This window comes from Pristiophorus japonicus, chromosome 5 (assembly GCF_044704955.1).
Source record: "Pristiophorus japonicus isolate sPriJap1 chromosome 5, sPriJap1.hap1, whole genome shotgun sequence".
Classification (NCBI taxonomy): Eukaryota; Metazoa; Chordata; class Chondrichthyes; family Pristiophoridae; genus Pristiophorus; species Pristiophorus japonicus.
In genome coordinates this window covers 250,259,904-250,273,154 of record NC_091981.1, presented here as the reverse complement: position 1 = coordinate 250,273,154, position 13,251 = coordinate 250,259,904, and the positions used below count along the sequence as shown (strand labels likewise).

The window sequence follows — 13,251 nt, the reverse complement described above, 5'->3', positions numbered from 1 at the left end:
CGAGGTCGGACAGCGGCGAGGCGAGGGGGGGTGAGGTGAGGCCTGAGGTCGGGCAGCGGCGTGGCGAGGGGCAGTGATGCAAGGCTGGAGGTTGGGCAGCGGCGAGGCGAGGGTGGGATGAGGTGAGGCCTGAGGTCGGGCAGTGGCGTGGCGAGGGGGGGGGATGAGGTGAGGCCTGAGGTCGGGCAACGTCAAGACCTCAAAGTCGGCAGGGTCGGCGGGCCCGGATTCCGGAACATTTTACGGATTCCGGACAACCCTGCCACCAACCGGTCCCGAGTCCGGATTCCAAACGTTCCGGATTCCGGAACTCTGGATTTTGGACGCTGCACCTGTAATTATTTACACCTCCTGTAGACAAATCTTTTGTTTCTTTACTTGTCCAATTACCATCTCCTCTTGCCTTGCCCCATCAACCCTTTTGTCATTTACCCTCTCCTGCCTTCCACCCAATCACAGACCTTCCCTTTTGTTCTTTCCTCCCCTCCCCATTTCCCTGCCTCTGTACTTACTTAAAAACCTGTTACATCTTTATTTTTTTCCAGTTCTGAGGAAAGGTCATCGATCTGAAGCATTAACTTTGCTTCTCTCTCCACAGATGCAGCCTGACTTGCTGAGTATTTACAGCATGTTCTGCTTTGAGCTCTGCTTCCACTGTCCCCTTGCTACTGGAGATCGACTGACTACACTGGGGCCAAAATTGCCCCACAACCAAAAAGTAAGCGCACTTACTGATCTTGTCGTTTTTTCTGGGGCGGATCTTGCAATGACATTCAGCTCTTTGTTGTGCATTTCTGGTCGGGGCGAAGCTGAGGGACAGAAGTGCCACGTCACAACGTCCCTTCTCTTCAGTTAAAGGGGAGGGCCGCTGTGAGCTCTGCATGAGGTTTAGTTAGGCCCACTGGGCCACCAGGCAGGGTTTCGGCCGGGCCAGCAGCCCAGTACCCAGAAAGGGTCCCCAGCTGCCTGTTGGCTGCCCAGCCGAACCCATGACCACCAATGTGGGGGCTAATGGCCTACTCCTGCTCCTATTTCTTATTGTTGGCTGCCAATTAAAATAAAAGGGAGGCGCCGGCAGTGCGCCCTCCCCTTTAAGGGCGGACGTGCCGCCCAGTTATACACAGCTTCCCGCAGGGAAAAGCTGCCAGTGGCACTGACCAGCAGCGTGCCTCTCCCATGGGGCAATTTTCCACGGGGGTCGGAAGGGTATCGGTGCGTGCCCGAGCGGCGCGGAAACCGGTTCCCACCACTCCCAGTCCGTGGGCAATATAGGAAGGGTCGGCCCATCCATCTACACCCGGTCGGTAAGGCTTATCCGCTCCATTACCGCCTCTTAGAGGAGAGAAAAAAAGTGGGTGGTTATGGGGATCTTGCTAGAGTGTTCCCCTTGGTCTGGAGCAGGACATGAGGCCAGGTAGAGCAGCACCAGCTGCTGCAAGAGAAAGGGACAGGAGGGCGAGGTGGCCTCCTTCCTCCCTGTGGACCTCCTCTGGACCTCCTCCAACAGGACCTCCAGTGCCATGTCCGAGAACCTGTGCGCCCTCTCCCTCGGTCCTTGTGACATACTGAAACATCCCGTTGTGTGTCAGCCAGCGCACTCCCCACTTTCAACGGATCATCCTCCGCCATAGTTATAACCCAGGTTTTGATATAAGATACTGAGCATTGAGGGCACACCCCTGACGGAAAGATGCTCAGACTGTTTACGGGAGTGAGAAGCACCTGTGTACCTAAGGGAATATCTTGTAACAATATTAATGTTTTCTTGTACATTCGCAGTTATCGAAAGCCCATGCAGCTTGGTCAAAATGCATGGAGTATGTTCATTAGTGACATGGCTTAATCAGTATTCATTTTTTAAAATTATTTCCCTAGATGGACAAGCTGAGAGGGACAGTGCAACAGTAATTTTACACAACTCACCAAAGTAGCAACAAGTTACCATTGAACCAGTATTATTATACAGAATTCCTTACAGGCAATGTTGTTGCTAAGCTGCGCAGCCGCGCAGTCATCTGCAAGGTTCCAGCACAGGCCACTCAGTGGCTTTTACTTTGTAGATACCGCGCATGCGCAGAAATTTGAATGGGCCGGGGATTGGAGGAGGTGGGTCGCGCAGGAGGCAGTGCAGCTTCCGGGGGACATTGCTTATAGGTACTCCATATTGTATCGCTACTGATGGAGCTGTTCATGGAGCTGTGGAACTTATAACACGGGTTATTCATGCTTCTGAAAACAATGTCATAATCCATTGCCATAGTATCCTCTACAAATTTGAAAACATTGGGTTGATGAAATCCAGATAGTAGCAATGAGAGGAACTCTTCTATTTTCATGGGACAAATCACCGATAACTTACATTTTTGGTGCACCATCCGCAATTTTTTCCAGCTTGTATACATTCCCCACATGATTTTGCATTGGCTTTTAAACACTCACTGGGATCTGTAATATGAAAAGACAAATTAAGATCACTGCAGGCACTTACACCAAAACAGGCACAAAAAGGTATTTAGCTCTGCAATGAAAATTTCTCCAAAGTTAGCAATTTTAACCAAATTAACTCCACACAATTATTGTGATTGACTAAAACTGGATACAGCCAGAAATTTCTTAAATTGTACGCGTGAAGCACTTTGGGATCAAACATCCACAGGCCAGTGATCCCGGTAGTTATCTCTGTGACCTCTACCAGTGACCCTATCCGAGTATGCGGGGTCAGGAGGGAGACCACCTCAGTAGCAGCCTCTGGCAGGGTCCCTGCGCCACTCGTGGTGCATCTAAAGGCACCTGCCTTGTGCAGGACATTGAAAATTGTGGCGTAAGTATCTGGGCTAGGTGGGGTATCAGGGGCCCATCCCATGAAACTTCCTGATTGTGCTTTCAGCGACCCCTTCAGAAAATGCCAGTATCCTCAGCACATTACCAACTTTAGCAGAGGAGAAAAAAGGAGTGAAACTCAAAGGAAGATTTAGAGAAGCAAAAATAATTTCATTTTCTGATCATTAAACTTAAAAATCAATTTTAAAACGGTCATAGGTTCATTAAAAAGCGTGGAAAAAATAATTTTGTGCAGCTTTAGAAAAATCTCACAATTGGTCTGCACTGATAAAGCCGCTCTTTATAAAGTAGATTCTCAGTAATTGGCACTCTATCCACTGTAGGCACCTGAGAATTGATAAAACATCCCATCTGAAGCAAATCAATTCAAGTGACTTGTGCCACTGAAACTCAAATTCACCACATTCCTAAGCAAGGCTTCTAACCTCTCGATCTATCATGAAAATAGCAGCATTAATAGGAAATGTTGGATAATTCTTGGTGTGTGTTTGAACATCTTAAAAGAGAACTTGCATTTATATAGCACCGTATCACACCCTCAGGTTATTCCAAAGCACTTCACAGCCAATTAATTACTTTCGCAGTTTAGTCACTGGCATTCTGTAGACAGATATAGCAGCTAATGCCTAAAAGGGTAGTAAAGGCAGAAACCCTCATTACATTTAAAAAGTACTTGGATGTGCACTTAAAGAGCCATAATCTACGGGTCTGCGGACCTAGTGCTGGAAGGTAGGATTAGGCTGGGTAGCTCTTTTGCGACCGAACAGACACGATGGGCCGAATGGCCTCCTGTGTCATTATTTTTCCATGATTCTATTATTCTAATTTGCATACAGCAAAGTCCCACTAACAGCAATGGGTCATTTAATCTGTTTTGGTGGTGTTTAAGGGATAAATGCTGGTCAGGGCACTAAGAGAACTCCCAACTCTCATTCAAATAATGTTCAGACTGCAATTTAATCTACATCTCATCTGAAAGGCAGCATCTCAGAGGGTTGTAAATCTATGGAATTCTCTGCTCCAGGGGGCTGTGGAGGCTGGGCCATTGAATATATTTAAGGCGGAGATAGATTTTTGAGCGATAAGGGAGTAAAGGATTACGGGGAGCGGACAGGGAAGTGGAGCTGAGTGCATGATCAGATCAGCCATGATCTTATTAAATGGCGGAGCAAGCTTGAGGGGCCAAATGGCCTTCTCCTGTTCCTATTTCTTATGTTTCTTATCTCTGACAATGCCCCCTCAAAGCTGCATTTAAGTATCAACGTAGATTATGTGCTCAAGTTCTGCTTTGGGGTTTAAACTCAAGGGGCTGGATTTTTGGCACCTTTGCGCTCCGGGTTTCTGGAGCGACGAGAAATTGGGCGGCGAGGTCTTCTGCGCCCTGTCGCGATCCTCCAGTCCCTTTTTGCAGCGGCGCTTAGAAACACCGCCAGGAAGAGCTGCACCGGGTGTGGAGCGCCGCTCATTGCGACACCGGCAGAAGTTTTGACTCGCACCCGAGCCGTACGTCCCGAAGTGTGCCCGGCGATGACGGCCAGGGAAAACAGAGCGGTCCAGCCCTGGCGGCGACGGTGAGGTAGATAAACTGCAGTGTTTATTCTTTTTTTTTGTAGCGATTTGCGCTGTGTTGGTGTGGGCAATGTTTTTGTGATTTTTTTGGGGGGGGGGGTTTCCCTCCCAAGGCCTCCATCGGAGCATTCCCGGCTCCACATTTTATTTGGCGAGGTTCCCATTTTTGCGCTGCGAAAGTAGCACAACGCATCCTGTTGCGCTGCGCCCCTAGCGCAGGGCCCAGATGACAAAAATTTCTCCGCACAGCGCAGATGTTACCCGGGCGGTAACTTTCCCGCCCCGCCTCTGCTTTTGCCCCGAAAACGGCAACATCAAAAATCCAGCCCATAACCTTCTGATTTAGAGGCAAGAGTGCTGCACTGACCCAAGCAACCATTAGATGGTCAGGAATATACTGTGTTCATTTAAAGGTGTTACCTGAGTGAGCTAGACCCTGCCACAGCCAGCAACAAATCAACATTGTAGTTAGGATATGCTTCAAATCCATCTGAAAGAAAAAGAAACAGTAATGAAGGGTTCTGAATTACATTTAGATATTAGTAGATCTTTGCATTGTGAAAGCACATAAGACTTCAGTTTTAGAAAGAGCACAAGTTTTGACAAATAGTATTCTACTTAGTTATTCAAAACTGTTCCACAGGTTCGATTTGCTCTGCAGCACGTTATTTAAAAAAAAATTTCAATTCATTTTACAAATTAAGCAAAAGCAGATTTGGTAGCAAGATTTCTGATGGAGCCCAGATACTTCTTTTAAAAATCTCACAAGCTGTCGAGCTACAATTGAGATGAGATGTTACAGGATTCCACTACATATTTTAACAGCATTTGAAGATTTCTCCACTTGATAAAATTAAGGTATATTTTTTGTAAAATCCAATACAGAATATAGTGCCCAGAATAATGGAAATTGGACTGACCCCCAGACTTTAGAATCCATTTTCTCAAAAGTCATAGGTAGGGTTTTGTTTCTGTTAAGAAAATCTGCAATTTTTGTATTAAAATGCACAATTATCAAAGAGTTAAATACCTACAGGAACTGCAATAGATTTTACACATTCAACTTTGAGCACATCTGGGTTAAATGTAACCTACCCTTACATTTCCTAAAGTGAAATATGGGTAAATTCAAAGTAATTGGTAGAAGTCACCACACAAAAGGAGTCCACTGTAGTGCATGAAAGGACAAACCTCTTTGAGACTATTTACTGTAAACCTGTGGTAAACAAACAATAAACCATGGGCCATATCTCCCCTCAAGCTGTAGCTATGTAGCCCACAAAACCGTGTACTCTTCAGTTGTCACTGGGGTCACTTGTGTGTCAGCCTGCTGAGTCAGAAGGTTGTGGGTTCAAGTCCTACTCCAGAGACCTGAGCACAGAATTCCAGGCTGGCAGTCCAGTGCAGTACTGAGGGAGCGCTGCACTATCGGAGGTGCTATCTTTGAGATGAGACATTAAACAGAGACTGTCTGCCCTCTCATGTGGCTGTAAAAGATCCCATGGCACTATTTTGAAAAGGAGATGATTTATACTGGCCAAGATTTATCTCTCAATCAACATCACTAAAAAGAGGTTATCTGATCATTCATAGAAATTTACAGTACAGGAGGAGGCCATTTGGCCTATCTTCTCCATGCGGGTCGACAAAGAGCTATCCAGCCTGATCCCACTTTCCAGCTTAGGTCCATAGCCTTGTAGGTTACAGCACTTCAAGTGTATTTTAACTGAATTTAAATTTCCCTAGCTGCCTTGGTGGGATTTGAACTCATGCCTCTGACTTATTAGTCCCAACCTCTGTATTATTAGTCCAGTAACATTACCACTATGCTACCATCATTATCACATTGCTGTATATGGAAGCTTGCTGTGTGTAAATTAGCTACCACATTTCCTACATTACACCAGTGACTACACTTCAAAAGTACTTTGTTGGCTGTAAAGCGCTTTGGGATGTCCTAAGGTTGTGAAAGGCACTATATAAATGCAAGTCATTCTTTCTTTTCAGCCTGGTAGTTTGCAAAGTTCTGTTCTCGCTGCTGCTCCCTTGCAGATGGAGAACTTTGAAGTCCACCAATAAGGAAGCAGCGCTGTGAACAGACCTTTCTATGGATAGGCCTGTGAAATTCAAAATGGTGAAACCAGCAACATCCGAAGTATAATCAACCAACAACAGGAAGACTGGGAAGTGAAGCTGAACATTGGGAGAGCAGGGCAGCATGTCTGAACATCAGAGAGAATGGAGATAGTCCTGGGGTCAGCAGCCAGCGAACACTCACTGATACAAAAATCGGGAAAACGAAGGTGGGGACCAGTATTTCTCCTGTGGGACAGAACAGAGCAGGCCCTGTCTCTGCAACAGTTGCAGACCAAATGCTGCCATGGAATTGAGTCAGTATAGGGCGTCATATGGGAAATCAGAAGATTTCCTTTGTTAGAAATTGCCTCTTTACGGCTATCTCTGGTCACTTTAAATAATCAGGTACGAGCGCAAACCAATATGGTGGATATATTGTGTTTAATCAGAATATAACACATTAGTTACACAGTAAAATCATACGACTGTAACAATTGTTGAAATCGATCCGATCGGACAGACAGTTGACACACGTGAGCAATTCTGTACTTTCATCTAGGGCTTCCTTCGCTCTCTCTCACTCACTCTCTTTCTTCCTCCTTCTCTCTCTCTTTCTTCCAGGAAGTCACTTTTAACCTATTTTTAGGGGTGGGCCTGAACCGGAATATTGACAAGATCTTTTGACCTGCAGAGGTTCCCCAAAGAACTTAATATCCAATAAGGCTTCTAGTTCTTTGTCTCGATTCTTGTTTCAAGAACCCGCCTTAAAGATGTCTTACGATTTTGGTCACATGTCTTCGTTTATACCTTCTCGAAGACGCTTTTCTGTGGAATTCCTTTCATTTCTCCCTCTGTCCCTATTCCCTTGAGTACAATCAATACAAAGCCTAGTCCTCTATCCTTTGAAGAATGAAGCCAAACCAGAGCTTTCTCACCTCAACCGGTCATTACGCCTGTGTTGACATAAATTCCTACAATGGAACTTTCTTCCATTCTAAGCCTTTCTATACAAATCGTCTTAAAGATACATAAACAAACTGAAGCTTTAACTGGAAAACCACAGATAATTAGCATTTCTAAGCATTACGTAACATTCTAAGGAGACGCCTCGTCTCCAGTTCAAAACAACGATTTAAAACACAGCATCCGTATTAGTTTTATACATTTTTAGGCATTCTTAGTTTCTAAGGGCTCAATTTTGGCCAGGATTTGCTCCGTTTTTTTTTGGAGTAGGCTGCTTTTTCTGGCGTAATTTAAAAATCCCCAGTTTCCCCAATCAATTTGCACCAGCGTAACTCACTTAGTTACGTTTTTTTTAGGTTCGGTTTTTTTTCTCAAAAGGGGGCGGTACCAGCCACCTACGCCAGTTCTGCCCATTTAGGCAACTTTAGCCAGCTAATAGTTACTCCATTTCTACTTAGGCCAGCGTATGTGGCCACTTCAGAAAACCCTTGCGGAGAGATAAAGAAATCGGCGCAGGTAGGTACATCGGAGGCCATTCGGCCTGGGCTAGGGGCAGGAAGCGGATAGGACCTGGACCTGAACCAACCAAGCCTTACCCTTAGCAATGTTTGCAAACAAAAACTACTAACAATTCTATAAGAAATAAAAAATTAAAGTCCTACCTTCATCTTCGAACTGCAATTCACCTTTCTGCACTTGGCCCGGGAAGGCAGCAGGTTGATGCGGGAGGCCACTCGGCCTGGGCTAGGGGAAGGACAACGCACTGGGAGGCCACTCGGCCTGGGCTAGGGGAAGAACAATGCACTGGGAGGCCACTCAGCCTGGGCTAGGGGTGGGACAATGCACCGGGAGGCCACTCGGCCTGGGCTAGGGGTGGGACAATGTACCGGGAGGCCACTCGGCCTGGGCTAGGGGTGGGACAATGCACCGGGAGGCCACTCGGCCTGGGCTGGGGTGGGACAACGCACCGGGAGGCCACTCGGCCTGGGCTAGGGGTGGGACAACGCACCGGGAGGCCACTCGGCCTGGGCTAGAGGCAGGACAACGCACCGGGAGGCCACTCGGCCTGGGCTAGGGGCGGGACAACGCACCAGGAGGCCACTCGGCCTGGGCTAGGGGCAGGACAACGCACCGGGAGGCCACTCGGCCTGGGCTAGGGGCGGGACAATGCACCGGGAGGCCACTCGGCCTGGGCTAGGGGCAGGACAACGCACCGGGAGGCCACTCGACCTGGGCTGGGATGGGACAACGCACCGGGAGGCCACTCGGCCTGGGCTAGGGGCGGGACAACGCACCGGGAGGCCACTCGGCCTGGGCTAGGGGCGGGATAACGCACCAGGAGGCCACTCGGCCTTGGCTAGGGGCGGGATAATGCACCAGGAGGCCACTTGTCTGGGCTAGGGGCGGGAACAAGTGAACTGGCCGGCATCGGGGATTCAACGGAGAGGCTGCAAGCAAATCAATGGAGAAGCTGGGGGGGGGGGGCGGCGGGGAGGGAGGGAGCTGGCAAGCATTGGGGGCCACAGAGAGGGAGAGGCTGCAATTCAACAGAGAGGCTGGGGGCGAGGAGCAAGGGAGGTCACAATACTCAAGGGGGGGAGGAGGGAGAGAGAGGTCACAAGACTCAAGGGGGGAAGGGAGAGAGGAGAGAACAAACGACGTTTGGGTGTGGTCCATCCATACAGACCTTGGGGGGGCAAGGAGAGAGAGAGAGAGAGAGAGAGAGAGAGTGAAAGAGAGAGAATGCGAACCTGTCCTGCCTGCTTTCCTGCCATTTTGACCTTCTTTGAAAGTTTAACTTTAGATATGGGGGCAATACTGACAATGCCATACCTTTTGCAAGTATTCTGCATCATTGTGCTACGTAGGAGACATTTGATTAGAGCTCATCACATCAGGAACATCAGAGCCCGTAGGCTGCTGGGCATGAGGCATTACCCACCTCGGCAATTTCGAGTCAGGCGTTCGTAGCTGCACCTGAGTGATGCAGAACATGTTAAAAGGCTGCGTTTCCGCAGAGAAGTTGTCCATGAGATCTGTGAGTTGCTGAGATCAGACCTGCAGCTGAGAAGTGGCAGGTGGATTGCTTTGTCAGTTGAAGTGAAGGTTACAGCTACCTTTTCATTGTATGCCTCTGGATCATTTCAAGCTACAACTGGAGATGTGTGCGCCATCTCTCAACATGCAATACATGACTCCATTCGCCAGGTCGTGGCTGCACTGTATGTGCGGAGGAATGACTTCATCAAGTTCCCACTGACCGCCCAAGCAATCCATGACAGGGCTGTGGGATTCTCAAGGATTGCTGGCTTCCCAAAGATACAGGGCTGCATTGATTGTACCCAAATCGCCTTGCGAGCACCTTTGAAGGATGCCAAGCTGTTCAGGAATAGAAAAGGCTTTCACTCCATTAATGTGCAGTTCATGTGTGACAACATGCATTGCATCATGTCAGTCGATGCAAGATAGCCTGGCAGCACACATGATGTGTTCATCCTATGCTGTCATGTATCCTACATAGCTACTGTTGGTACTATCACAAGGTGTGCCACCAGAGGGCACAACAGTGGGAGACTCGTAGGTTACCTGTACAGGTGTGCCTGGCCTAGTATAAAAGGCAGGCCACCAGGTCACGACAGTTCATGTACAACACGCGGAGTCGTTATTAGAGCATCCAAGGACACAACATATGCGACAGCGTTATATCTGCCATGTTTGAGCAACAGCCAGAAGGGCAGAGCTGACTACTGGGAGACAAAGGGTACGGCCTCGCCACCTGGCTCATGACGCCCCTACGCATAACCCGGCCGGAAGCTGGCTGTCAATACAACATGTCACACATTACGACGCACAGCATCATAGAGAGGACCATTGGCATCTTGAAACAGCGTTTCCGATGCCTGGACCATTCCGGAGGCTACTTGCAATACTCCCCTGAGACTGTCGGTCAGTTCACTGTTGCGTGCTGCATGCTGCATAACTTAGCCAGCATGAGGCAGCAGCAGCTGGTAGTGGAAGAAGCCCCACCTGCGGTGAGAGTGGCTGATGATAATGATTTGGAAGATGCAGGCGACGAGCAGGAGGAGGTGGAGGAGGATGATGATGAGGATGACGATATCATGCAAGTGCCTGAGGCTGGAGCACAACGATGGAGATGGCCGGGCCATCGAGCTCCTTTCACGATTGCTCGAGCCTTGCAGCAGCAGCTCATCTGTGAACGCTTTACAGACGTCTGAGGGCTCAGCGACAACTATTCCGCATGGTCATGTTTATTTTTTGGTGCTGTTCCGTAATGTTGTGTTGTGTTAATGGAACATGATTCAGTTTTAGTGTAAAATATATTTTATTCTAAAGTTTACAATGTACTTAACTTTATTGTAATAAAATTATTCTTATATCAAACTTTACTTTAATATGAATCTTTAAGATCACTTAAGAATATTAAAATCACTTATAAACTTGTAAATTTACATAACTTGCAAAAAACTTTCAACGTGAGAACATTTACAACAGTAACAACATCAACAACAACAACAGCAGCAGCAAAGAAAGGCTGCACCCATCTCTCGTCCCTCTTAGTCTAACACCGCCCGCCGCACTTGGTCTTCGACGCTGCACCACCCCTGCCCGCAGGCAGTGTCGCAGTCATTTTGGCCTTGGCATCAAGCTTATTCCTTCTAACATCTCGTTTAATGTGCACTTCTTGATGGGTGGTGGTGGGGGGGGGGAGGGGGCGGGGGGGTGCGGGTATCAGGTGTTAATGTGGAGGGCCGGCTTTGGTCTCTTCAGAGGCTGGTGTGGGGATTGCAGTGGGAGTGGCAGTTGATTCTGTCAATTGTCACATGGTCTGGATGTGTTCCCTTATTGCAGCAGCTAACTCACACAGGCTCTCCCTGCACCCTGACAGTGTCTCAGCAGACTGAAACATTCCCTCCCTAATGGCCTGTGTCATTGCCAGTGTCGTCCTTTTCACTACTTCTGACATTCCCTCCCTCATGGCCACTGCTGTGCTTTGTACTTCCTCTAACATTCCCTCCCTCATAGAAACATAGAAACATAGAAAATAGGTGCAGGAGCAGGCCATTCGGCCCTTCAAGCCTGCACCACCATTCAATAAGATCATGGCTGATTATCACCTCAGTACCCCTTTCCTGCTTTCTCTCCATACCCTTTGATCCCTTTACCGTATGGGCCATATCTAACTCCCTCTTGAATATATCCAACGAACTGTCATCAACAACTCTCTGCGGCAGGGAATTCCACAGGTTAACAACTCTCTGAGTGAAGAAGTTTCTCCTCATCTCGGTCCTAATTGGCTTACACCTTGTCCTTAGATTGTGTCCCCTGGTTCTCGACTTCCCCAACATTGGGAACGTTCTTCCTGCATCTAACCTGTCCAGTCCCGTCAGTATTTTATATGTTTCTATGAGATCCCCTCTCATTCTTCTAAAATCCAGTGAATACAGGCCCAGTCGATCCAGTCTCTCCTCATAGGTCAGTCCCGGGAATTAGTCTGGTGAACCTTCGCTGCACTCCCTCAATAGCAAGAACATCCTTCCACAGATTAGGAGACCAAAACTGAACACAATATTCCAGGTGAGGCTTCACCAAGGCCCTGTACAACTGCAGTAAGACCTCCCTGCTCCTATACTCAAATCCCCTAGCTATGAAGACCAACATGCCATTTCCCTTCTTCACCGCCTGCTGTACCTGCATGCCAACTTTCAATGACTGAGATACCATGCCACCCAGGTCTCGTTGCACCTCCCCTTTTCCTAATCTGCCGCCATTCAGATAATATTCTGCCCTCGTGTTTTTTCCACCAAAGTAGATAACCTCACATTTATCCACATTATACTGCATCTGCCATGCATTTGCCCACTCACCTAAACTGTCCAAGTCACCCTGCAGCCTCTTAGCATCCTCCTCGCAACTCACACTGCCACCCAGCTTAGTGTCATCTGCAAACTTGGAGATATTACACTCAATTTCTTCATCTAAATCATTGATGTATATTGTACAGAGCTGGGGTCCCAGCACTGAGCCCTGCAGCACTCCACTAGTCACTGCCTGCCATTCTGAAAAGGACCCATTTATCCCGACTCTCTGCTTTCTGTCTGCCAACCAGTTCTCTATCCATGTCAATACATTACCCCCAATACCATGTGCTTTGATTTTGCACACCAATTTCTTGTGTTGGACCCTGTCAAAAGCCTTTTGAAAGTCCAAATACACCACATCCACTGGTTCTCCCCTGTCCATTCTACTAGTTACATCCTCAAAAAATTCTCGAAGATTTGTCAAGCATGATTTCCTTTTCATAAATCCATGCTGACTTGGACCGATCCTGTCACTGCTTTCCAAATGTGCTGCTATTTCATCTTTAATAATTGATTCCAACGTATTCCCCACCACTGATGTCAGGCTAACCAGTCTATAATTACCTGTTTTCTCTCTTCCTCCTTTCTTAAAAAGTGGTGTTACATTAGCTACCCTCCAGTCCATAGGAACTGATCCAGAGTCGATAGACTGCTGGAAAATGATCACCAATGCATCCACTATTTCTAGGGCCACTTCCTTAAGTACTCTGGGATGCAGACTATCAGGCCCTGGGGATTTATCGGCCTTTAATCCCATCAATTTCCCTAACACAATTTCCTGACTAATAAGGATTTCCTTCAGTTCCTCCTTCTCCCAAGACCCTCTGTCGCCTAGTATTTCCGGAAGGTTATTTGTGTCTTCCTTCGTGAAGACAGAACCAAAGTTGTTGTTCAATTGGTCTGCCATTTCTTTGTTCCCCAT

At 47.7% G+C, this 13,251-nt stretch overlaps 1 protein-coding gene across 1 annotated transcript in view; it reads right to left on the bottom strand.

Moving 5' to 3' along the window:
* The window catches only part of LOC139264669 (integrin beta-1-like), a 174,930-nt gene that overhangs the window by 124,296 nt on the left and 37,383 nt on the right, over positions 1–13,251 (bottom strand). The window contains exons 2-3 of the mRNA XM_070881540.1: positions 4,831–4,900; positions 2,360–2,445 (exon numbers count right to left, since the gene is read on the bottom strand). Of these exons, the coding sequence (XP_070737641.1) occupies positions 2,360–2,445; positions 4,831–4,900 (156 nt within the window). The remainder of the gene's footprint in view (positions 1–2,359; positions 2,446–4,830; positions 4,901–13,251) is intronic.